This window comes from Eriocheir sinensis, chromosome 41, assembly GCF_024679095.1.
Source record: "Eriocheir sinensis breed Jianghai 21 chromosome 41, ASM2467909v1, whole genome shotgun sequence".
In the NCBI taxonomy this organism is placed as follows: domain Eukaryota; kingdom Metazoa; phylum Arthropoda; class Malacostraca; order Decapoda; family Varunidae; genus Eriocheir; species Eriocheir sinensis.
The window spans coordinates 15728890-15756460 of NC_066549.1; the positions used below are offsets into that span (position 1 = coordinate 15728890).

Sequence of the window (27571 nt, forward strand, 5' to 3'; positions counted from 1 at the left end):
ATTATTGCTTCCAGGATAGAGACCCTCTGTGTGTGCTCAGCGCATCACAGAGGTGATTGTCTCTGGAATGGAGGCATACATTCCTCGTTCTTTCTCTACTCCTCACGCTAAAAAGCCTTGGTTTAATCACGCTTGTTCTCGTGCTGTCAATGATAGAGAGGTAGCTCACAAAAGATACCAGAGCCTTCAAACTAATGCTAATTATGAACTTTACATTTCTGCCCGAAATCGTGCCAAATCTATTCTCCGACTAACCAAAAATTCTTTCATTAATAGAAAATGTCAAAACCTTGCTTTCTCTAACTCTTCGCGTGACTTCTGGCATCTAGCCAAAACATCTCCTCCAACTTCACTTCTTCATCTTTCCTCCACTCTCAGTCCTGACGGCAACACTGCCGTCTCATCTATCTCTAAGGCTGAACTCTTCTCTCAAACTTTTTCTAAAAACTCCACTCTGGACGATTCTGGGCATATTCCTCCTACTCATCCCCTCTGACTCCTTTATGCCTGTTATAAAGATTCTTCAAAATGATGTTTTCTATGCCCTCTCTGGCCTCAATCCTCAGAAGGCTTATGGACCTGATGGAGTGCCTCCTATTGTCCTTAAAACTGTGCCTCCGTGCTGTCACCCTGCCTGGTCAAACTCTTTCGCCTCTGCCTGTCAACATCTACCTTTCCTTCTTGCTGGAAGTATGCCTTCATACAGCCTGTACCTAAGAAGGGTGACCGCCCAATCCCTCAAACTACCGTCCTATTGCTTTACTTTCTTGTCTATCTAAAGCTTTTGAATCAATCTTAACCGTAAGAGTAAAAAGCACCTTTCCACGTCTGACCTTCTATCTGATCTCCAGTATGGGTTCAGAAAGGGGCGTTCTACTGGTGATCTCCTAGCCTTCTTAACTGACTCTTGGTCATCCTCTCTTAGCCGTTTCGGTGAAACTTTTGCTATTGCGCTGGACATATCAAAAGCTTTTGATAGGGTCTGGCACAAATCTTTGCTTTCTAAACTACCCTCCTACGGTTTCTATCCTTCTCTCTGTACCTTTATTTCCAGTTTCCTTTCTGACCGTTCTATTTCTGTTGTGGTAGACGGTCACTGTTCTTCCCCTAAATCTATTAACAGTAGTGTCCCACAGGGTTCCGTCCTATCTCCCACTCTTTTCCTGTTGTTCATTGATGATCTTTCCAAAACGAACTGTCCTATCCATTCCTACGCCAATGATTCCACTCTGCATTATTCAACTTCTTTTAATAGAAGACCCACCCTTCAGGAACTTAACGACTCAAGGCTGGAGGCTGCAGAACGCTTAGCCTCAGACCTTACTATTATTTCCGATTGGGGCAAGAGGAACCTGGTGTCCTTCAACGCCTCAAAAACACAGTTTCTCCACTTATCCACTCGACACAATCTTCCAATCAACTATCCCCTATTCTTTGACAACACCCAGCTATCACCTTCCTCAACACTAAACATCCTCGGTCTATCCTTAACTCAAAATCTCAACTGGAAACTTCATATCTCATCTCTTACTAAATCAGCTTCCTCGAGGCTGGGCGTTCTGTACCGTCTCCGCCAGTTCTTCTCCCCTGCACAGTTGCTGTCCATATACAGGGCCTTGTCCGCCTCGTATGGAGTATGCATCTCATGTGGGGGGCTCCACCACACAGCTCTTCTGGACAGAGTGGAGGCAAAGGCTCTTCGTCTCATCAGCTCTCCTCCCCATACGGATAGTCTTGCACCTCTTAAATTCCGCCGCAATGTTGCCTCTCTTTCTATCTTCTATCGATATTTCCACGCTGACTGCTCTTCTGAACTTGCTAACTGCATGCCTCCCCCCCTCCCGCTGCCCCGCTGCACTCGACTTTCTACTCATGCTCATCCCTATACTGTCCAAACCCCTTATGCAAGAGTTAACCAGCATCTTCACTCTTTCATCCCTCACGCTGGTAAACTCTGGAACAATCTTCCTTCATCTGTATTTCCTCCTGCCTACGACTTAAACTCTTTCAAGAGGAGGGTATCAGGACACCTCTCCTCCCGAAACTGACCTATCTTTCGGCCACCTCTTTGGATTCTTTTTAGGAGCAGCGAGTAGCGGGCTTTTTTTTATTAATGTTTACTTTTTTGTGCCCTTGAGCTGTCTCCTTTGCTGTAAAAAAAAAAAAAAAATTCCCACAGCGCACATGTGTAGTGGACAGCAGAATGACTAATTTTATCGGGGAGATATTTCTCGCAACACCGGCCAGTGTAGTGGACCTTCTTCTTCTTCTTTTGACCTGTAACGCTTTGTATCGCTTCTTAGGTCCTCCTTCTCCACACTTTTATACTTCACAACATGCACTTAGGGCCGCTTTCACAGTCATTTTGTTAGTTTTGATCGTTACCAATGGCGGCGATCGCTGCTTTAGTATTTCCATGTGAAACTGGCCGATGGGGTAGTGGCGGCTGCGGGGTTAGCCTAGCCCCGCACTTACCACTTACTCTCAACATCTCTCGCTTCGTCTGCAGCCGCCACTACCCCATCGGCCAGTTTCACGTGAAATACTAAGCGGCGATCGCCGCCATTGGTAACGATCAAAACAAACAAAGTGACTGTGAAAGCGGCCCTTAGTTACTTAACAGTGCGCACTTATACACTTCACCCTGAACTTAGGTGTTTTTCTGTCCTTTTCTTTCCCTGATTTTGCTTTTCTATGCCCTTTTGCTATTTTTCACTGTTACTTTTCACAGTCACTGCCATGCATTACAGGTCAAAAGAAGAAGAAGAAAAGGAAAACAACACCGGGAGATCTACAATTTTCATAGACTTGATAAAAAAAAATTTGGACTGTGGTTCCACAGCACAGGGTGTTCTCTTATCTTGTTAATCAAGTACAGTACCCTCTCAAGTTTTGCGCTCGCTTCATTCTGAAGGTTTATCGCTAAACTCGAGGATCGCGAAACTCGAGGTATTGAAAACACTGAAAAAGCACTTATATGTTCTGTCCCGTGTTTTTATTTATTTATTTTATTTTATTTATTATTTTTTTTTCTCTACATGTGGGCTATGGCGCCCGTAAACTATCTATCTGGGCCTGATGGTCGGCCCCAAGCCCGTCATGGCGCAGGCAACTGTTTATATTGGCGCCATTGTAATTGGCTCATTTTTTTTCCTCCATTACTCCCTTGTTATCTCAAAATACGTACCTTAGAAAAAAGAAGAAAACAGGAAGAGAGAACGGGTCGTTTTAAAGCCACAGATGAAGCCTTACAATTGGCTGAGCTTTGAAAACATGCTTGTGATTCACTAGGAGTCTGATGACGTCATCGCCGGCGCTCACCCGGTCAGAGCCCTCGCTGCCTTGGGGCAGTGTCACACTGGCCGTTTTCTTCTAACCATTGTGGCTACTGGCAACTCCCGTCTGCCCATCCGGGAGCGAGTTGTCGGTTGTCCATAACCTGCTGGTGTCACACTGGGCCATTTTCTTCCCACCGCGTTGGCGGCAGCTTGGGCAACCAGCAAATCCAACTTTTCCGGGCCAAGGTCGGTTGCCCGTATCCACATCCACAACGCAAACAAAACACTTGCCCTGTATTGACATGGCTTCGTCTGCTAAAGTAAGGGCTGCCGTGGCTTGTGCTGCCATTACCCAAGTTATGGACTTGTTGCATCAGTTAAATGGCAGGAAGAAGCTGTTGTGGGTGTGGCATGTCTGTGAGCCCTCTGTGCCAGTTCTTATTGTCACCATTGCGCGTGAGCAGCCAACCCACCCATCTAGACTCTGACCATATAAACACGTGGATCGACTAACAACAAAGACACACACACACACACACCAGACTCATCATGAACCATGGCAGATGTTTTTCACAAACAAAAATGACTTTGCCATTTCCTAGAGTGTGTTAGAACTTATTTGGTGAGTGGTTCCTACAAACCAAACATACCCTAATGGAAAGAAGAGAGCAGTGTTAAAGACGACTTCTCTCTTCTTGCCAAGAGCTACGTTTGGTTCATGTGAGCCACTCACCAAATATGTTCTAACACACTCAAGAAATGGTGAAGTCGTTTCTGTTTGTCAGAAACATCTTCAATAGTTCCTAATGTGTCTGGTGTGTGTGTGTGTGTGTGTGTGTGTGTGTTTGTTGTTATTCGATCCATGTGTATGGGTGGGTTGGCCGCGCACGCGCAGTGGTGACAATGAGAACTAGCACGGATGAACCACAGGCATGCCACATCCACAACTGTTTCTTCCTTCCATTTAACTGCAGCAACAAGTCCATAACTTGGGTAATGGCAGCACAAGCTGTGACAGCCCTTACTTTAGCAGACGACGCCATGTTGATACAGGGCAAGTTCTTTGTTAACATTGTGGATGTGGATACGGGCAACAGACCTTGGCCGCGTGTAACGCACACCAGGAAAAGTTGGAGTTGCTGGTTGCCCTAGGTGGCGCCAACGCGGCGGGAAGAAAAAAGCCTGGTGTAACACCAGCTTACGGATAACCGTGAACTCGCTCCCGGTTGGGCGTATGGGCATTGCCCGTAGCCCCAACAGTTGGACGAAAACGGCCATTGTGACACTGCCTTAAGGCAGTGAAGCCGCTGATAGGGTGGGCGTCGGCGATGACGTCATCGGACTCCTAGCAAATCACAAGCGTGTTTTCAGAACTGTCAGCCAATCATAAGGCAGCCGCCTTCAACTGCGTTTTCAAAACGACCCGTTCTCTCTCTCTCTCTCTCTCTCTCTCTCTTGCCATAGCCACAATGTTTGGAGTAAAACATCCAATGTGATACTACCTTTAAATGTAGCGTGCGTGACGCCAATGGTAAGTAGACGTGACCCATACGTGTCAAAGCAGCGCGAAACTCGGAGTGATAATGCGCGAAAGTGGGGATGGTAAGAATTTAGGACTAACCTCGAAACTCGTGGATCGCGAAACTTGGATAGCGCGAAACTCGAGAGGGTACTTTATAGATATATATATATATATATATATATATATATATATATATATATATATATATATATATATATATATATATATATATATATATATATATATATTTTTTACAACAAAGGAGGCAGCTCAAGGGCACACAAAAAAGGAAACTAATAAAAAAGCCTGCTACTGCTGCTCCTAAAAAAGAAACAAAAGAGGTGGCCGAAAGGAAGATCAAATACGGAAGGAGAGGTGTCCTGATACCCTCCTCTTGAAAGAGTTCAAGTCGTAGGCAGGAGGAAATACAGATGAAGGAAGATTGTTCCAGAGTTTACCAGCGTGAGGGATGAAAGAGTGAAGATGCTGGTTAACTCTTGCATAAGGGGTTTGGACAGTATAGGGATGAGCATGAGTAGAAAGTCGAGTGCAGCGGGGCCGCGGGAGGGGGGGAGGCATGCAGTTAGCAAGTTCAGAAGAGCAGTCAGCGTGGAAATATCGATAGAAGATAGAAAGAGAGGCAACATTGCGGCGGAATTTAAGAGGTAGAAGACTATCAGTATGAGGAGGAGAGCTGATGAGACGAAGAGCCTAAGCCTCCACTCTGTCTAGAAGAGCTGTGTGAGTGGAGCCCCCCACACATGAGATGCATACTCCATACGAGGGCGGACAAGGCCCCTGTATATGGACAGCAACTGTGCAGGGGAGAAGAACTGGTGGAGACGGTACAGAATGCCCAGCCTCAAGGAAGCTGATTTAGTAAGAGATGAGATATGAAGTTTCCAGTTGAGATTTTGAGTTAAGGATAGACCGAGAATGTTTAGTGTTGAGGAAGGTGATAGCCGGGTGTTGTCAAAGAATAGGGGATAGTTGTTTGGAAGATTGTGTCGAGTGGATAGGTGGAGAAACTGTGTTTTTGAGGCGTTGAAGGACACCAGGTTCTTCTTGCCCCAATCGGAAATAATAGTAAGGTCTGAGGCTAAGTGTTCTGCAGCCTCCAGCCTTGAGTCGTTAAGTTCCTGAAGGGTGGGTCTTCTATTAAAAGAAGTTGAGTAATGCAGAGTGGAATCATCGGCGTAGGAATGGATAGGACAGTTCATTTTGGAAAGAAGATCATCAATGAACAACAGAAAAAGAGTGGGAGATAGGACAGAACCCTGTGGGACACCACTGTTAATAGATTTAGAGGAAGAACAGTGACCGTCTACCACGGCAGAAATAGAACGGTCAGAAAGGAAACTGGAGATAAAGGTACAGAGAGAAGGATAGAAACCGTAGGAGGGTAGTTTAGAAAGCAAAGATTTGTGCCAGACCCTATCGAAAGCTTTTGATATGTCCAGCGCAATAGCAAAAGTTTCACCGAAACGGCTAAGAGAGGATGATCAAGAGTCAGTTAAGAAGGCTAGGAGATCACCAGTAGAACGCCTCATGGAACCCATACTGGCGATCAGATAGAAGGTCAGAAGTGAAAGGTGCTTTTGAATCTTACGGTTAAGGATTGATTCAAAAGCTTTAGATAGACAAGAAAGTAAAGCAATAGGACGGTAGTTTGAGGGATTGAGCGGTCACCTTCTGAGGTACAGGCTGTATGAAGGCATACGTCCAGCAAGAAGGAAAGGTAGATGTTGACAGGCAGAGGCGAAAGAGTTTGACCAGGCAGGGTGACAGCACGGAGGCACAGTTTTTAAGGACAATAGGAGGCACTCCATCAGGTCCATAAGCCTTCTGAGGATTGAGGCCAGAGAGGGCATAGAAAACATCATTTTGAAGAATCTTTATAACAGGCATAAAGGAGTCAGAGGGGGGATGAGTAGGAGGAATATGCCCAGAAGCGTCCAGAATGGAGTTTTAGAAAAGTTTGAGAGAAGAGTTCAGCCTTAGAGATAGATGAGACGGCAGTGTTGCCGTCAGGACTGAGGAGTGGAGGGAAAGATGAAGAAGTGAAGTTGGAGGAGATGTTTTTGGCTAGATGCCAGAAGTCACGGGAAGAGTTAGAGAAAGCAAGGTTTTGACATTTTCTATTAATGAAAGAATTTTTGGTTAGTCGGAGAATAGATTTGGCACGATTTCAGGCAGAAATGTAAAGTTCATAATTAGCATTAGTTTGAAGGCTCTGGTACCTTTTGTGAGCTACCTCTCTATCATTGACAGCACGAGAACAAGCGTGATTAAACCAAGGCTTTTTAGCATGAGGAGTAGAGAAAGTACGTGGAATGTATGCCTCCATTCCAGAGACAATCACCTCTGTGATACGCTGAGCACACACAGAGGGGTCTCTATCCTGGAAGCAATAATCATTCCATGGGAAATCGGAAAAGTACATCCTCAGGTCGTCCCACCGAGCTGAAGCAAAATGCCAGAAGCATCGCCTCTTCGGTGGGTCCAGAGGATGTACAGGAGCGATAGGACAGGATGCAGAAATAAGGTTGTGATCAGAGGAGCCCAACGGAGAGAACAGTTTGACAGAGTAAGCAGAAGGATTAGAGGTAAGGAAGAGGTCTAGAATGTTGGGCCTGTCTCCAAGACGGTCGGGAATATGAGTAGGGTGCTGAACCAACTGCTCTAGGCCGTTGAGAGCAAAGTTGTAGGCTTGTTCACCAGGCGGGTCAGTGAAAGAGGATGAAAGCCAAAGCTGGTGGTGAACATTGAAATCTCCCAAGATGGAGATTTCAGCAAAGGGAGAGTGAGTCAAGATGTGCTCCACTTTAGAGTTCAAATAGTCAAAGAATTTTACATAGTTAGTAGAGTTAGGCGAGATATAAACAGCACAGATGTATTTAGTAACAGAATGACAATGAAGTCTTAGCCAGATGGTGGAAAATTCAGAAGAGTCAAGGTCGTGGGCATGAGAGCAAGTGATGTCGTAAGACGTGGGCGCAACATCCAGCTTTGGATTGAAATTTAGGATAGAGATAGTAGGAGGGAACAGAGTAGAGGTTGCTGTCAGTAGCCTCAGAAACCTGTGTTTTGGTGAGGAAGAGAAGGTGAGGTTTAGAGGAGGAGAGATGGTGTTCCACAGAATGAAAATTAGAACGAAGACCGCGAATGTTGCAGAAATTGATAAGGAGGAGGTTCGAGGAGTTATCAGGACACCTCTCAAGTCGGCAGCCAGAAGGAGTCCTCCTGGGGAATTCATGGTCCCCCAGGCGGGGACTCCGAGGCGGTGTTTTCGTTAGCCATTTTGAATTTTGAATTTTGGGAAAAGGTGTGTGTGTTGTGTGAATGTAGTGTGGTGTAGAAAGAGAGAGGAACTGTCTTTTGAGAGCATGCTGAACTGCTCTCTGGTGTTGACGAGACAAAAGGGAAACAGTTAGTGAGGACATGGGAAGGGTCTTTGAAGGGCTTCAGCACCTCCTCGCTTCCCATATATCCTCACCGGGAGTAGCTCATGCCCGTTCGGTAGGTGTCTTCCTACCTATATATATATATATATATATATATATATATATATATATATATATATATATATATATATATATATATATATATATATATATATATATATATATATATATATATATATATATATATATATATAGTCCCTCAAATAGCACGGGGTTAGGGACCCAGGACCCCTGTACTATTCGAAAATCCATATAAAATTAGTGCCCTCCCTAGAAACACTCTTGGGCCCTCCTAAGAAATCTGAGACCCACCTGGCTCAGCTGTCACCCACGGGGCCAAGTTGCCAGTTATGCATTTTCTGCTGCAGTTACAGTGCAGTGTTACCATGCTGGGGGGGTCGACAGGGGCGAAGCCCCCCTGTTAGAGTTGAGGATATTTAAAATTCGGTTGGAGTAGTTTAGATATGCATCCCTTAACTATATAATATGGAGGCATAATGTGGTATTTTTAAGGCGCGGAGTCAATCTCCACATTAACCATTTCGTATCTTATTTCAAGTATGAATTAAAGAGCAATAGAAACTGTGGTCGAGAGTAAGAGAGAGTGAGTGTATGACATGGCTCGCTCGCTGACAATGTGGAAGGGAGCGCTGCCAGGATGGCTTTGTTACCCAGCGTGGAAACACTACAGCAGAAAATGCATAACTCGCAACTTTGGCCGGTGAGTAGAATCTGAACCCAGGCGGGGCCCTGATTCACGTGGTAAGCTAGCTCCCTACCGCAACATAACTCGTACCAAAACATAACTTCTAAATCTGAATTCTTCTGCAAGGTGAAGAGCTTTCTCGAATGCTTTGGGGTGCATTCAGTAGGTGTTTTGGCTTGTCTCTTGGGTCCCATGTTCATGTTGTGTGGTAATGGAGAAGTGTAGCTGAGGTTGTGCAGACACACGGACTTTGGGAAAGCGCATAGGTTTCAATCTGGCAAAACAGTGTTCCTGATGTTGTGCACACACATGGACTGAGGGGATGTGCATGGGTGGCAGTCCGGTAGGATAGTGTTGCCACACACGCCATGGCTACCTGGTGCGACGAGCGGGAAATTAAAAAATCCCCCCAAAATCTATGACAATCTGTATAAAACCGATACCGTACTATTGGAAACCACACTATTTGAGGGACGATTGTATATATATATATATATATATATATATATATATATATATATATATATATATATATATATATATATATATATATATATATATATATATATATATATATATTACCCTCTCGAGTTTCGTGATCCTCGAGTTTAGCGCTTAGTCCTAAATTCTTACCATCACGACTTTCACGCATTACCACCACGAGTTTTGCTTTGCTTTGACATGTTTGGGTCACGTCTACCTACCGTCGGCGTCATGCGTGCTGCCTTAAAAGACGGTGTCCAACCATTGGGGCTATGGCCAACCGCGGTTGCCCATATGCCCAACCAGGAGCGAGTTGTTGGTTGTCCTTATGGATGGAAAACGGTTGTGAGTATGAGTGTGGGTACGTGGGTACCGAACAGCTGCATGTAAACAAACAGACGACGGCAGTGGCTGAGGAGCAGTGGAAGATGGCCCACCAATAGACTCGTAAAATGGACTGGCAGAGCTGCTTTGCTTACTACTTGATTAACAAGATAAGAGAACACCCCGTGCTGTGGAACCACAGTCAAAAAATCTTTTTCTCGAGTCTCTGAAAATTGTAGATCTCCCAATGTTGTCTTCCTTTTCTTCTTCTTCTTCTTCTTTTGACCTGTAATGCATGGCAGTGACTGTGAAAAGTAACAGTGAAAAATAGCAAAAGGGCATAGAAAAGCAAAATCAGGGAAAGAAAAAGACAGAAAAACACCTAAGTTCAGGGTGAAGTGTATAAGTGTGCACTGTTAAGTAACTAAGGGCCGCTTTCACAGTCACTTTGTTTGTTTTGATCGTTACCAATGGCGGCGATCGCCGCTTAGTATTTCACGTGAAACTGGCTGATGGGGTAGTGGCGGCTGCAGACGAAGCGAGAGATGTTGAGAGTAAGTGGTAAGTGCGGGGCTAGGCTAACCCCGCAGCCGCCACTACCCCATCGGCCAGTTTCACGTGGAAATACTATAGCGGTGATCGCCGCCAATCAAAACAAACAAAATGACTGTGAAAGCGGCCTTAAGTGCATGTTGTGAAGCATAAAAGTGTGGAGAAGGAGGACCTAAGAAGCGATACACAGCGTTACTGGTCAAAAGAAGAAGAAGAAGGTCCACTACACTGGCCGGTGTAGCGAGAAATATCTCCCTGATGAAATCAGTCATTCTGCTGTCCACACATGCGTGCTGTGGGAATACACAGCATTAAAAGTATTAATTTGCCTGGTTTTGTTCTAGTCTGTCCGCTTGTGATCTTTGCGAGTGGTGAGGGAAATATGGAAACAGCAAGCAAGTTGAACCTCTATGTGAGCTATTTTGCGGCAGCAGCAGCGGTTTACGTTCAATAGGCATTGAAAAGTCAATCATGATATTAGTGATTTCATGATTTTTAACAGAAAGAGTTTGCAGATTATTTCATGACACAGAAAACTACCAGAAAATATAGGTTTGTCCAACTGTCCCACTGATGATCGCAAGTGACCGCACTTACTTTAGCAGACGACACCACGTGGATCACAAGGGTGTACTCAGAACTGCCAGCCAATTGTAAGGCAGCCGCCTTCAACTGCGGCTTAAAAACGATCTGTTCTTACTTCCCATTTTCTGCCTGTTAACACGGTACGTATTTTGAGATTACAAGGGAGTAAAGTCAAAAAAATTGTGATAACAAGGAAGTAAAGTCGGAAAAAGTCATTATTTTCCACGGGTCGGAACCAATAAGCGCTTTTACATGGATTTCAATACCTCGAGTTTCGCGATCCTCGAGTTTAGCGCCATACCTTCGGAATGAGGCAAGCGCGGAACTCGAGAGGGTACTGTATGTATATGTATGTATGTATGTATATATATATATATATATATATATATATATATATATATATATATATATATATATATATATATATATATATATATATATATATATATATATATATATATATATATACACACACACACACAGTTTTCACATTCCAAAACTACTTTACTAAGCTCAGTAGAAAACCAAAGCAAGGAAGAGTTTATAGTGTTTAAACCAGTGAAATTCTTTGGAAGTTTCATGTCTCTTCAGGGATCTTTCTAACATCTGATTCAACTTTGCTCTCAGTGCTATAAAACTGAGAGGTGAATTTTTTGTTATATTTTAGATGTCTTTCTTTTCTCAGGTACCAGTACCTCCATGAAGGGAAGAAGAGGTACAAGTCTGATGGTCTCAATAGTGTCAAATATCATACACTGGACACACAGCTGCGGCGTCTTTATACCTGGGTGTATGTGGACCTCTTCCCTTCGTGATGCCATGCCTTCAAGTGCCTTTTGAGAAGTTATAACTTTGAGTGTGAAGAGGGAAAGTTATGCTATTGTGTGCAATGTAGAACATTAATGGTGTGTCTTTCTTACAATTATGGAATGTGAGATGATGATGTATGTGTTACAGCATTAATGTACATGTTAATATTATTATTTATTATTAGTATTACTGCCACTGTCTTTTCATATTGATCTTTAGATTGAATCTATAAGCATATGCTTGGAAAAACTCCCCAGGTATAAATAATGTCATTTTTTTTATATTAGCACAATAACTGTACTCAGATCATCTTTGGCCAATTCCAGAAATATTAATTTTTAAAAGGGTAAATGACATCACTGTACAAAGGGGCACAATTATATTAAAATGACTTTGGCTTATTCATTCTCATCATCCTCATTCGCTTATTTTCATCATGCTTTAATCTTGTGATATTAGTTTACTCAAAACTAGAATACATTCCACATGGAACTGAAACTGAAGCACAAATTCTCATGATGGATTTATCTTCACTGTGGAGGGAATCAAGTAAGTATTAGGTCTCATTTATACATGTTGACTTACCTGGTTAGTTCATCCAAGCTTATTCACATTTGTTAGTGCAATGATGTGAAAGTCCAAGTCTTGAGGTGTAAGCACTGATCCTTTATAAAAATGTTACAGAAAACATGGATTCCTTATGTAGCTTTTATATTAACAAAAAAATAAATGAATAGGTACTAGTAGAGTAGGTAATTTTGACTTCATTGTGTATGCATTACATATCAAATATAGTAATCTCTCACTATATATGGACATGATATTACAGACTATAGGTGGCGTGCACGAGAGTAACTGTTCACCATTGCCACGGGGTTACTATCGGGTTGGAGGTAACTGGAAGTCTGTAAAATGACTTGTCAGGGAACTTGTTCACCCTTTTGTTGCACCCCAGCACTGCACAAGTGGTGGCATTTCAGCAGATAGTCTGTCTTGCAGCACCAATGCAGAACAGATCTAAAGAAGAAGAAGAAGCTCAGTTTGTTTTGCCTCAAACTAAGCCCTGAGCTTGAACTTGGTGAGTTGTGCACGCCATCTATATTTGTTAAAGACCATGTTGGCATGACAGATGACTAAAGGTAATATATTTTGTAATGGTCCACCAAATGTATGTTTAAATTGAAAAAGTGATAAAATTCTTTGTTAAAAAGTGATTTTCAGGAAGTAAAACTGATCATGTTATAGTGAACCTTTTTTTGTCATAAGATAAATATGTCTAGGCACAAAGTTTAAGTTTGAAGGGCATCGTGTGCAGTGGTGGGCACAGTTCCGCTAATCCGTTAACAACTAATTAGCGAGCCTACATTTTCGTTATCTGCTAATTAGCGAAGCCTACATTTTCGTTAGCTGCTAATTAGCGAAGCCTACATTTTCGTTAGCTGATTACCGTTTTTTGCTAACTTTGTAAACAATTAGCGGACCAATTAGCTTCCACTAAATGCAGTTCCTCCTCCGCTAACTTTAAGTCCACTAAAAAATTCATACTGGTTTGTTCTTGTCCATTGTGGGCAGACATAGCACCAGTTGAGCCACATGGCGCAATAATTCCAAGGCTTCCACGTATGGGTAAATTCATAGCTGGGCACGATAACAGAAAATCTTATTCCCGATAACTGATAACTGATAATGGAAAACCTTATCGGTGATAACCGATATTCATTGACTGGAGACACAAATATAGATGATAACCGATAACCGATACCGATATAAATCTACAATTCCGATACTAGCTAGCGATAAGTCCGATAGGTGAAAATGATACTAGATTGATATTTCAAATAAAAAACATAGATGAATTCAAATTTTCATTATCCGTATTTTAGAAAACGTACGAAATCTGAAAACCACATGTTGACACGTACCTATGGACGGTAATACTAGAAACGCCTGAATCGGTGTTGTGTTATGTGGCGTCCCCGCCGTCAATGATTTTGTTTACAAACACTGGTCTCTCGTGAACTGTGCATGCTCAGACCAGTAAGCGTAGACCTGTACAGTCTCACAAAGCTTTTTAACTGTAATTAAGAGTTACTGGAAGGCTGAATCAGACATACAGTACCACTACCACCATCCCTGCTGTTTTTAGAATGACACTCTGTACGAGTTGTATTTATATGTACAGAGTGTCGTTCTAGAAACAGCGAGGATGGTGGTACTGTATGTCTGCTTCAGCCTTCCAGCAACTCTTAATGTGTTAAAAAGCTTTGTGAGACTGTACAGGGCTACACTTGCTGGTCTGAACATGCGCAGTTCACGAGAGATCAGTGTTTGTAAACAAAAGTGCGAGCTGTTGAAGATGGGACACCAAATAACACAACACCGGGTGCCTTCATTACCATGACATGCTCACAAACGAATATGGAATATCAAATTTGAGGCAGAGAATAATCATTTTGGGGGCAAAGTTAAATGATTTTTCTCTTTGATATATTGATTTTTGAGTCTAACATAAAAAAATTACCTAGTGTTTTAATGTTAATGATCTAAGTAGGAAATCTCTTCATCGAAGATATTTCATACCCCTAAGTTTTTTCATACAATACCGGGTGCCCGGGCCACGCATGCGCAGTAGGGAGGGGACAACTTTTTTTTTCTGAGAGGCAGAAAAAAAGTAACGATTATCGCTAGTTTGGTTACAAAAGTAACGAAGATACCGATAAATATTTAAATAAGTAGCGGATGGCTGATAACCCAATTTTGTTATCAGCGATAAAGTATTGCGATAACTTATCGCGATAACGCCCAGCTATGGGTAAATTACGCCTTAAAGTAGGGGAATTGAACAATTAATAGAGAAACTTTTTGGTATTTTAGGGTAATGCATCTTCCATTTCCAACTCTTTGAACTGGGGATTTAATTACAAGAATTCGATATTTTCAACCTGACAAGAAATAAACACTGCTACAGTAAACCCTCGATATAACGGACTAATTGGGGGGAACGTAGCCCGTTAATGCCGAAAGTCCATCATAAGCAGCGATAATAAAAAAGCATAAAATAATGCCAACAAACCTAATAAACGTAGGTATACAGTACCCTCTCGAGTTTCATGCTTGCTTCATTCCGAAGTATATAGCGCTAAACTCGAGGATCGCGAAACTCGAGGTACTGAAATACAGTACCCTCTCGAGTTTCGCACTATCCGAGTTTCATGATCCTCGAGTTTAGCAGTTAGTCCTGAATTCTTACCATTCCGACTTTCACGCATTACCGCCATGAGTTTCACGCTGCTTTGACATGTACGGGTCATGTCTACCTACCGTCGGCGTCATGCGTGCTGCCTTAAAAGGCGGTGTCCAACCATTGGGCTATGGGCAATCGCGGTTTCCTGTATGCCCAACTGGGTGTGAGTTAATTGTTGGTTGTCCGTATGAATGGAAAACGGTTGTGGGTACGAGCGTGGGTACGTGGGTACCTCACGGCTGTATTTAAACAAACAGACGACGGCAGTGGCTGAGGAGTGAGGAGCAGTGAAAGATGGACCACCAATAGACTCGTAAAATGGACTGGCAGAGCTGCTTTGCTTACTACTTGATTAACCTCTTCGGTACGGCAAGTCAAAACGCGCGCCCGCGTCATATCCGGGATTTCAGCGCGCGCGGCAAACTTTAAAAACTCCACGGTCAATCACAAAACGAAACATAATCATAACAGAGTATGTATCTGAATATCGAGAATAATTCCATTGTGCCTTACACACCAATATTCAGTCTAAAATAAAATGCAATTTATATTTCACTCACTAATTTTCATCGGAGGGTGGCGGCGATGGAAGTTGGTATTCTTCCTCCTCCTCTGATTGATGAAGTATAAGTGTTGACACACTTGAGAAAGAGTTCTCGGCAGCTGGTGGCGGTGAAGGAGGTGGTGGTGGTGAGGGTGAGGGTGACGGATGAAGGGGCGCGGGAGATGGAGGAGGGGCTGAATGTGAAGGAGAAGGTGGTGGTGACGGATGAAGGGGCGCGGGAGATGGAGGAGGGGCTGAATGTGAAGGAGAAGGTGGTGGTGAGGGTGATGGTGACGGATGAAGGGGCGCGGGAGATGGAGGAGGGGCTGAATGTGAAGGAAAAGGTGGTGGTGAGGGTGAGGGTGATGGTGACGGATGAAGGGGCGCAGGAGATGGAGGAGGGGCTGAATGTGAAGGAGAAGGTGGTGGTGAGGGTGAGGGTGATGGTGACGGATGAAGGGGCGCGGGAGATGGAGGAGGGGCTGAATGTGAAGGAGAAGGTGAGGGTGATGGTGACGGATGAAGGGGCGTGGGAGATGGAGGAGGGGCTGAATGTGAAGGAGAAGGTGGTGCTGGTGGTGGTGAGAGTGAGAGTGAGTGGTAAGCAACGATGGGTGATTGTGGGAGTGAAGGAGGCTGAGAAACAAAATTAGCAGATAGGGGTGAAGATGAGCGGTGGTGTGTGTGGCGGGATGGTGTGTGGTGGATGTGGAGAGGGTGGTGGTGAAGAAGTTTTGTGGGGTGAAGAGGGTGCAGAGCGGGATGTATGGGGTGATGGATTACACATCTCTCACCAAGTGTTGCCACGTGACTGACTCGGACACAATAGAAAAAGAGATTACGCGCGAGACATCGTTTTCTATAAATTTTTTTCATCTACATCTATCAGGGACAGACTACGAGAAAATAAAATAAAAGCATTACTTACAGATGTGACTTTATCTCATATCAAATTATGAACAAAAGTAGTGGTCTTAGCTCAGTGGAGCAGAAACAGATGAGAGGTGCAGAGGGGCGGGCGGGCGGGCAACATGATAAGGTGATCAAGCGTGCCGGCAACTCGGTGGGCGAGAGGTTTCTACACTCGCAAGTAACATATTTTCCCTCACTTTATTTGTGTTATTTCATGGTAGAAACAAAGGGTATTTGACTACCAGTGGTAGTAACTGTCCGCTAAGATCCAATATGAGTGCATGAAATTACTTCATACTCTGACATAAGAATAATATTGGGAGGTACATAAAACACCGTAGCATATCCGAGCAACATTTTGAAAGTCTCGTGCCATATCCGGGAAGAAATGAAACACACACTGACTCAAGCGACCATGACGCAGTATGCGCGTCACTCGGATATGCTACGAGAGACCAAATGACGCGTATACTGCGTCACCGTGCTGAAGGGGTTAACAAGATAAAAGAACACCCCGTGCTGGGGAACCACAGTCCAGAAAACTTTTTCTCAAGTCTATGAAAATTGTAGATCTCCCGGTGTTGTTTTCCTTTTCTTCTTCTTCTTTTGACCTATAATGCATGGCAGCGACAGTGAAAGTAATAGTGAAAAATAGCAAAAGGGCATAGAAAAGCAAAATCAGGGAAAGAAAAGGACAGAGAAACACCTAAGTTCAGGGTGAAGTGAATAAGTGCACACCGTGAAGTAACTAAGTGCATGTTGTGAAGTATAAAAGTGTGGAGAAAGAGGACCTAAGAAGCGATACAAAGCGTTACAGGTCAAAAGAAGAAGACGGTCCACTACACTGGTGCCGTTGTAAAGGCAATACCTCAAACACCATTGTAGTGCGGCGACTATGCCTGATGACGATTCTACCTAGCCAGTGGGGGTGCCTCTTCAGCCCCCTCAATTGAGGTGGCTCTCCTGTCACGTTGGTGGCGGGTTCAATCCCCAGGCAGGGCGATTGATTAATTTCTCGTGTGTTTCAATACACGCAGAGGACGTGTAGGAAAATAGAAAAAAGAAAATCCCGGGGCATGACAGTGGTGGCAGCGGTGGGATTCTCTCCTGCAGTTCTGTTAAGTATCCCTGAAGGGGTAACAGGTAGGATGGCCCATGCTCCAGGAGTTTATTTCCTCTTTTTTTTCTATTTTCCTACACGTCCTCTGCGTGTATCGAAACACACGAGAAATTAATCAAGACAAGGAGAGGGTATTCGCCTGGGATTGAACACAGGAGAGCCACTCACCGGCCAAAGAGGTACCCCACTGGCTAAGTGGGTTATGGGAGGCTCATTCATCAGGCATAGTCACCACACTACACCATCACATCACATGGCAGCGACAGTGGGGTCCACTACACTGGCCGGTGTTGCGAGAAATATCTTCCTGATGAAATTAGTCATTCTGCTGTCCACCATGCATGCGCGGTGTGGGAATACACAGCATTAAAAGTATAATTTGCCTGGTTTTGTTCTAGTTTGTCCGCTTGTGATCTTTGTGAGTGGTGAGGGAAATATGGAAAGAGTAAGCAAGTTGAACCTCTCTGCGAGCTATTTTGTGGCTGCGGCGGCGGTTTACGTTCAATGGGCATTGAAAAGTCAATCATGATATTAGTGATTTAAAACATAGAGTTAGTAGATTATATCATAACACACACAAAACTACCAGAAGCTATAGGTTTGTCCAACTGTCCCACGGGTGACCGAGAGGGACTGCCCTTACTTTAGCAGACGACACCACGTGGATCACAAACGTGTTCTCAGAAGTGCCAGCGAATTGTAAGGCAGCCGCCTTCAACTGTGGCATCAAAACGACCTGTTTTCACTTCCCTTTTTCTGCCTATTACCAAGGTACAAATTTTGAGTTAACAAGGGAGTAAAGTTGAAAAAAAAAGTATTTTTTTTCCACGGGTCGGAACCAATAAATGCTTTTTCATGTATTTCAATACCTTGAGTTTCGCGATCCTCGAGTTTAGCGCTATACCTTCGGAATGAAGCAAGTGCAAAACTCGAGAGGGTACTGTACATGAAAAAGCGCTTATTGGTTCCGGCCCGTGGAAAAAAATTACCTTTTTTTTCGACATGACTCCTTTGTTATCACAATTTTTTTCGACTTTACTCTCTTGCTATCTCAAAATACGTACCTTGGTAATAGGCAGAAAATGGGAAGTGAGAACAGGTCGTTCTGAAGCCGCAGTTGAAGGCGGCTGCCTTACAATTGGCTGGCAGTTCTGAGTACACGCTTGTGATCCACGTGGTGTCGTCTGCTAATGTAAGGGTGGTTGCTCGCGGTCACCCGTGGGACAGTTGGACAAACCTATATAGCTTCTGGTAGTTTTCTGTGTGTTATGTTATAATCTGCTAACTCTTTCTGTTATATATCATCAAATCACTAACATCATGATTGACTTTTCAATGCCTATTGAACGTAAACTGCCGCCGCAATCACAAAATAGCTCGCAAAGAGGTTCAACTTGCTTACTGCTTCCGTATTTCCCTCACCGCTCACAAAGACCACAAGCGGACAAAAAAGAACAAATCCAGGCAAATTTACACTTTTAATGCTGTGTATTCCCACAGCGCACATGCGTGGTGGACAGCAGAATGACTAATTTCATTGGGAAGATATTTCTTGCAACACCGGCCAGTGTATAGTGGACCTCCTTCTTCTTCTTTTGACCTGTAATGCTTTGTATCGCTTCTTAGGTCCTCCTTCTTCACACTTCTATACTTCACAACATGCACTTAGGGCCGCTTTCACAGTCATTTTGTTTGTATTGATCGTTACCAATGGTGGCGATCGCCGCTCTAGTATTTCCACGTGAAACTGGCCGATGGGTAGTGATGTGATGTGATGGTGTCGGAGGTATTGCCTTTACAACGGCACCTCGTGGCGGCTGCGGGGTTAGCCTCGCCCCGCACCTTACCACACACTCTCAACACCTGTCGCTTCTTTTGCAGTCACCACTTTTTTTTTTACATTGCGGCCTATTGCGCCGGTAGGCTTCTTCCCGGTGGATCCTGATGGTTGGTCCAAGGCTTCTTTCCGGTGGGTCCTGATGGTTGGCCCAGCCCATTCTGGCGCAGGCGAGTGTTTATAGTGGCGCCATCTTGCATTGGCTCATGCTGCCCTCCCAGAGCTCATCTCTGATCCTAGAATCTAGAGTCCGGGTCGATAGGTGGTCTTCTGGACAGCATGTGGGTAGTTTTAAACCACTCGGCGGCGGCTGAAAAATCCCAGCTTGGTGGCACCGGGCGGGGATTGAACTCTCGTCCTCCTGAACACGGGGCCGTTACTCTGCCGACTCAGCCACCACTACCCCATAGGCCAATTTCACGTGGAAAACTATAGCGTCGATCGGCGCCACTGGTAACAATCAAAATAAACAGTGACTGTGAAAGCGGCCCTTATTTACTTCACAGTGCGCACTTATACACTTCACCCTGAACTTAGGTGTTTTTCTGTTCTTTTCTTTCCCTGATTTTGGTTTTCTATGTACTTTTGCTGTTTTCCACTGTTACTTTTCACCGTCGCTGCCATGCATTACAGGTCAAAAGAAGAAGAAGAAGAGGAAAACCACTGGGAGATCTACAATTTTCATAGACTTGAGAAAAAAGTATTTTTGGAGTGTGGTTCCACAGCACGGGGTGTTCTCTTATCTTGTTAATCAAGTAGTAAGCAAAGCAGCTCTGCCAGTCCATTTTACGAATCTCTTGGTGGGCCATCTTCCACTGCTCCTCACTCCTCAGCCACTGCCGTCGTCTGTTTGTTTACATGCAGCCGTTCGGTACCCACGTACCCACGCTCGTACTCACAACCGTTTTCCATTCATATGGACAACCAACAACTCGCTCCCGGTTGGGCATACGGACAACCGCAGTTGCCCATAGCCCCAATGGTTGGACACCGCCACTTGAGGCAGCACGCATGACGCCGACAGTAGGTAGATGTGACCCGTACATGTCAAAGCAGCGCGAAACTCGTGGCGGTAATGCGCGAAAGTCGTAATGGTAAGAATTTAGGACTAAGCGCTAAACTCGAGGATCACGAAACTCGGATAGCGTGAAACTCGAGAGGGTGCTGTATATATTTTTTTATTGTGTATGTTGTGTGCACATTGTTTGTATAGCCGCATACCACACTTGACAATGGACTGCGAGGCACTGAGCCTGCCAGGTTCGCAGTGGGGCCATGCGGGGGGGCTGTATTGTTACAGGAATGGGCAAAATTTTACAAGTTTGCCAATCTCATACTGGCACACGAAACTTTCTTTTTTTCAGTTTTCAGTGTGTTATGAAATAATCCAATAACTGTTTCTGTCTCAAATCATTAAATGATTGACTTTTCAATGCCTGTTGTAAACCTGCCGCAGCCCGCAGCTGCCGCAAAATAACTCGCAGAGAAAGATGTTCAACTTGCCTTCTGATCCTTTGTTTCACTCACCATTCACAAAGACCACAAGTGGACAAACTAGAACAAAACAAGACAAATTAATGTTTTTCCTGCCATGTATTTCCCCAGTGCACACACATGGTGGACAACAGAGCGACTTATTTTTGTGAGGAAATATTTCTCGCAACACCGGCCAGCCGCTGCAAATGTCCCGTCCCGCACTGTATAATTCCTCGCCCCACACCGAGTACCGAATAACTTTACTAAACAAACATAACTTACCCTAACCAACCTAACTGGGGGCTTATCCCCCCTCTACTCCCTAAAGCTTTATCAGTGCCAACATTCACAAACACTTGGCTATTTTCAATATACATTTACCACTTGGACTGATGCATACGACTTTCTTGTTGTATAAATACATTCTTCATTTGAATGGACACCAAAAGGAAAATATTTCATCAGGTGGGCTAAATAAGACCACAGTAACCGACGGATGGGGCAGCAGGTAAAGGGAGGAGGGCAAGGTGGCCAGCAGACGCTATTGTAGTTACCGAAAGCGGGTGGTTCAAAAAATATTCTCGGTCGGTCCCCGTGGATTTCTGACCGTCTGACCTTGTCCGTTATATCCAAAATCCGTTATAAGCGGGTCTGTTATATCGAGGGTTTACTCTATTTACTTATTCACTTAATATACTTCTTAGTATTATTTACATTTATGTATCTAAATTGATCCACTATCCTAGGTTGTATGGGGTAGCAATCCTGCGTAGTGTGTCATCAGATATCTTATCAGATTTTGTCTTTCTGCACTGCTATTGCAAGTTCATATATCAGGCAATAAATAAAGTGTATGCTGAATTTAATTTGTGAACACATTTATCATCATCTGATTTTGGCATGCTATACCTTTCTGGAAAGTACAGTACCCTCTCGAGTTTCATGATCCTCGAGTTTAGCGCTTAGTCCTAAATTCTTACCATCACGACTTTCACGCATTACCGCCACGAGTTTCGCGTAGCTTTGACATGTTCAGGTCACGTCTACCTACCGTCGGCGTCATGCGTGCTGCCTTAAAAGATGGTGTCCAACTTTTGGAGCTATGGCCAACCACGGTTGCCCATATGCCCAACCAGGAGCAAGTTGTTGGTTGTCCTTATGAATGGAAAACGGTTGTGAGTATGAGTGTGGGTACGTGGGTACCGAACGGCTGCATGTAAACAAACAGACGACGGCAGTGGCTGAGGAGTGAGGAGCAGTGGAAGATGGCCCACCAATAGACTCGTAAAATGGACTGGCAGAGCTGCTTTGCTTACTACTTGATTAACAAGATAAGAGAACACCCCGTGCTGTGGAACCACAGTCCAAAAATCTTTTTCTCGAGTCTCTGAAAATTGTAGATCTCCCAGTGTTGTCTTCCTTTTCTTCTTCTTCTTCTTCTTTTGACCTGTAATGCATGGCAGCAACTGTGAAAAGTAACAGTGAAAAATAGCAAAAGGGCATAGAAAAGCAAAATCAGGGAAAGAAAAGGACAGAAAAACACCTAAGTTCAGGGTGAAGTGTATAAGTGCGCACTGTTAAGTAAATTAGGGCCGCTTTCACAGTCACTTTGTTTGTTTTGATCGTTACCAATGGCGGCGATCGCCGCTTAGTATTTCACGTGAAACTGGCCGATGGGGTAGTGGCGGCTGCAGACGAAGCGAGAGATGTTGAGAGTAAGTGGTAAGTGCGGGGCTAGGCTAACCCCGCAGCCGCCACTACCCCATCGGCCAGTTTCACGTGGAAATACTATAGCGGCGATCGCCGCCATTGGTAACGATCAAAACTAACAAAATGACTGTGAAAGCGGCCCTAAGTGCATGTTGTGAAGCATAAAAGTGTGGAGAAGGAGGACCTAAGAAGCGATACAAAGCGTTACAGGTCAAAAGAAGAAGACGAAGGTCCACTACACTGGCCAGTGTTGCGAGAAATATCTCCCCAATGAAATTAGTCATTCTGCTGTCCACCATGCATGTGTGCTGTGGGAATACACAGCATTATAAGTATTAATTTGCCTGGTTTTGTTCTAGTCTGTCCGCTTGTGATCTTTGCGAGTGGTGAGAGAAATATGGAAACAGCAAGCAAGTTGAACCTCTCTGCGAGCTATTTTGCGGCGGCGGCGGTTTACGTTCAACAGGCATTGAAAAGTCAATCATGATATTAGTGATTTCTTACTTTTAACGGAAAGAGTTTGCAGATTATTTCATAACACACAGAAAGCTACCAGAAAAATATAGGTTTGTCCAACTGTCCCACGGGCGACCGCAAGCGACCGCCCTTACTTTAGCAGACGACACCACGTGGATCACAAGCATGTATTCAGAACTGCCAGCCAATTGTAAGGCAGCCGCCTTCAACTGCGGCTTAAAACAATGGTACGTATTTTGAGATAACAAGGGAGTAAAGTCGAAAAAATTGTGATAACAAGGAAGTAAAGTCGGAAAAAGTCATTATTTTCCACGGGTCGGAACCAATAAGCGCTTTTACTTGGATTTCAATACCACGAGTTTCACGATCCTCGAGTTTAGCGCCATACCTTCGGAATGAAGCAAGCGCGGAACTCTAGTACTGTACTGTGTAGAAGCTACAACATATTCAAATTTCAGGTCACCTGATCTGCTTTTAAGGGTTTTAGAGCCAAAATACTCAAACGAAGCTAAATCCACATAAAAAAGTTAGCGGTTAGCGTTAGCTTCCACTAATTTCTTGATCAGTTTAATGGTTTAGCGTAAGCGAAACTAACTTTTTAGTTAGTGGATTACCAGGTAGCAAAGGTAACTTTTCGGTTAGCGGTGCCCACCACTGAGCATATGTACTCGAAACTGCACACGGTGTGCTGCCATTTTTTTGTAACATTAGAGGCAGACCAAAGGAATATAAAATAAATGAAAAACACTCATAACTTGCTGCTCTACCAAAAAGAACATAGAAAAGATATCCAAAATGATAAATTTTGGTCTGAGAGGTGTCTTGATACTTTTCTCTTGAAAGAGCTTATATCATAGGAAGGAAGAAGTGTACATGAAGGAAGGCTGTTCTAGAAGCTACCACTGAAGGGGATGGAAGAGGGAAGATATTGTTTAAGTTTTGTATTTAACCCTTTCACTCTGGGGGACTTATATTCATGTCCTGGTCACCAACCGCTCCCATCCGGTGGACGTGTCTATACGTCCTACTTGCTACGCACCACATACGGGAGACGTGTATATAAGTCCTCTTTAATTTTAGTATGCCATAGCAGGGATACGTTTTCTGGGACATGGATGGTTTTAGAGAAAACAATATGGGTAACAAAATTATACGGTAACGAAGAAGAAATTCTACTGTGAGAACTTTTGCAGTCTTTTGCAGACTTATTTTTATCTCACACACACACACACACCATTGGAGGAGGAGGGTTGATAAATTAGGCCAATAAACAGTATATCTTATGTGTGTGGAGTTCCTCTTCCTTTGAGTTGAGTAGCCATTACTCACCACCCCCTCAGCTCAAGGACGCGGCCTCTCCTTTACATCCATCCCGCTGTCTCTATTCTCTTTCTTTCTTCCTTCCTTCCTTCCTCCCTTCAGTGTGTGTGTGTGTGTGTGTGTGAGAGAGAGAGAGAGAGAGAGAGAGAGAGAGAGAGAGAGAGATGCACAAACAACAAGTTAGAACCCGAAACCGCAACGTCACCAAAGCACTTATCTCCCTCTCGCTTGTATTTCGATCCTTCACATATAATCTATGTGTGTGTGTGTGTGTGTGTGTGTGTGTGCAGACACACGTCATCTACACATAACGCGAATTTCTCTGTATATATATGCATACATCTCAAAATTATCAATTAATTTATGGTTCTTTATGTGCACCATTCAATTTTGCATATTTTTATATATAATACATGATGAGTATGTTGGTTGAGTTTATGGCTTAAAACTTGTTATAATCAGAAGCAACATTTGAAATTTGGCGCGCGTGGCCATCCCGGTTACAGGGTGGGGCGTGTTTTTGCCCGGCCGGAGTGAAAAGGTTAATTAATTATACAGTATAAGGATGAGCATGTATAGAATGTATGCAGCAAGGTCATGGAAGGGATAGTGGCATGTAGCTTAAAAGTTGCAAAGAACACAACATAAAAATAACAATAGAAAATAGCAATGGTGCGATAGATTTTGAGGTGAAGAGGACAGTGTGTGTGTAAGAGGAGGGGAGTTATTGAGACAAAAAGCTTTTGATCACTATGTTCAGTAGTGCTGTGAGCGTTGAGTCCCCCTTGTAAATAGCATGTAGAAGGGGGAAAGAGTTAATGGAAATACTGATTACCTAACCTTGATAAAACTGATTTTGTGAGAGATGAGATACAGTTAAACCTCGGTTTACAAGTGCCTTAGTTTACGAGCGTTTTGATTTACAAGCAAAAAGATCCCACAAAAAATGCTTTGGTTTACAAGCGGTGACTTGGTATATGAGCAGTCTGTTTGTTCCTTTTTTGATGTTTTTTTTTTTTTTTTGGTGCCACCCCCCCAGGTTGGGACACAGGCTATATTGAGGCCGTCATGGTCAAGTGTGTACGTCCTCGAAGTGACAGCTTAGAAAAGGGAGGGGAGGATGCCGATAGACTGACTATCGGCTTACGTCAGCCTAGCCGACCAAGTCGGTCTTTTGACAAGGACTGGCGTGTCTCTTTGTACAAGTCGAAGACGTTAGCGTGGGTTCCCTTTTTTCACTGCAAGACGAGTGCTCAGACCAGAAAACAATGGGAAGAGGGCCTCAGTTAAGGCTGCCACCTTAATAAAAAATAAATAAGGAATGCAACATCCCATCCTCCAATTCAGAACGAATCCATATTTAAGGAACGGATGGCAACCCTAAAATTTCTCTAGCCTGCCATGACTGACAGCCACTGCCTGCTGCTGGTGAAGGCAAGAGGAAGGAGGGGGAGATGTTACGACGTGTAGTTTACATGTACTTCAGGACGACCCTTGACAAACATAATTTTATAGACTGGTTGTGTGGTTCATCGAAAAATGCGCTCACTACATTTTTAAGACACTGAATTTGCTCTGCTTAACCATTCAGACAGGCAAATACAGAACAAATGGCGTTCCGTATTTAAGGAAAGGGTGGCAAGTTTGCAACCCTACAGCGTTATCTGGCGATATACAGAAGCCCCCCGCCGTTCGCGGGTATTTGGTTCCGCGAGATTCCCGTGATCCGTGAATCCGCGATTGACGGGACTATAATCAAATAGGGAAAATAGGGTTTTGTTCTACCATCTTGATCAAATAAAAAAATGTATTTCTAAGGTATTTTTAAGCATTGTTATATAGTTTTACATATACATAAATCCCAAATTAAATATGGACTGTAAAGATTTAACACCAGGGGCGGATCCAGAAAATCAATTTGGGGGAGGGGGCTCAATGGTAAAATTTCATAAGTTAGCGACAGCCTCAAAACAGTGAAGACCAATGGATAGTGATGGCGGTTCTTTGCTTAAAATCCACAGCTCCCGAGCAATCAACATATATGTGACAAATGAATTTTTCTTGTATAATATATATATATATATATATATATATATATATATATATATATATATATATATATATATATATATATATATATATATATATATATATATATATATATATATATATTATATATATGAAGTGCAATCAATATTTAAGCTGGCAAGCAATAACAAGAACAATTCAAATTGTGCATCCGACCAGTAAAAAGGCAGCTCTGAACAGGTAGAAATCAACACCATATGAGCATTCGAAGGAAACTAAACGTTTATTTTGATATGTAAGTAGCAAGGGTGACCATAATACAGGTCATGTATAAATTACAAACCTAACCTTTACAAAAAAAGAGTTAATATGTAAAATTAGACACAGCTGAAGATAAAAAGGAATTCTTATAGGGCTTCTTTTACATGGGATTGAGGTAACACATTTGCAAAATTGGCTCATCTAAAGAAATATATTTACAAATTCCCAAGTATTCAACAAGTGCCTCACTAAGCAAAGAGTAGTCGGCGGTTTTTTTCACCAAATTTGCTTATCACTTTCTCGACTGAAATGGGGATATCATAGTGGACACAGAGGAGGGCAAGTCCGTTCAGGCGCTCTTGGCCGACGGTACTCCTCAGATAGGTTTTCAGCCTTTTCAATGCTGAGAAAGACCTCTCGGCTTCCGCGTTGGAGACTGGAAGCATCAACAGAGTTTTCAAGAGAATGGCGAGATTGGGGAACATGCTGGTGCTGGCGTGTGCCTGGGCTTCTTTGATAGTTTGGAAAACTGGAACAGATAATGCCCAGCGCTCCGCTTCCGCCTTCACGAGTGTCAGGGATTCGATGTCGAGCTCACAGAGCTTCACCGCTTGAAGCACAGCCGCAACATCTGTTTCGGGGCCTTTGAGGAGTTGCTTGAGCTGAAGTGCGACAGGCACTGTGTCGTCGCCGAATTGACTCTTCAACTCAGCCAAGACGTGGTCCACGAACGGAATGTACACCTCCCGGCGGTAGTACTCCTCAGCATTCTCGCACGGAACATTTGATCGCTGGGTCTGTCGTCCACAGAGTCGTGGCACAGGGATGGTGTCATGCGATGACCCAACCTCGACCAAAAGCTCTTCCGCTTTCATGAACACGTCATGGAAATGATTCTCCGCATCTGCTCTGAACTTG

At 43.7% G+C, this 27571-nt stretch overlaps 2 protein-coding genes across 4 annotated transcripts in view; one reads left to right on the forward strand and one right to left on the reverse strand.

Moving 5' to 3' along the window:
• Window positions 1-12968, forward strand: part of LOC127009730 (beta-1,4-N-acetylgalactosaminyltransferase bre-4-like) — a 168546-nt gene extending 155578 nt beyond the window's left edge. For all 3 annotated transcript variants that reach the window (XM_050883103.1, XM_050883105.1, XM_050883106.1), the window contains one exon: window positions 11600-12968. In XM_050883103.1, coding sequence (XP_050739060.1) covers window positions 11600-11729 — 130 coding nt within the window. In that variant the 3' untranslated portion in view covers window positions 11730-12968. The remainder of the gene's footprint in view (window positions 1-11599) is intronic.
• Window positions 1-27571, reverse strand: part of LOC127009733 (uncharacterized) — a 79939-nt gene that overhangs the window by 18287 nt on the left and 34081 nt on the right. The window lies entirely within an intron of this gene.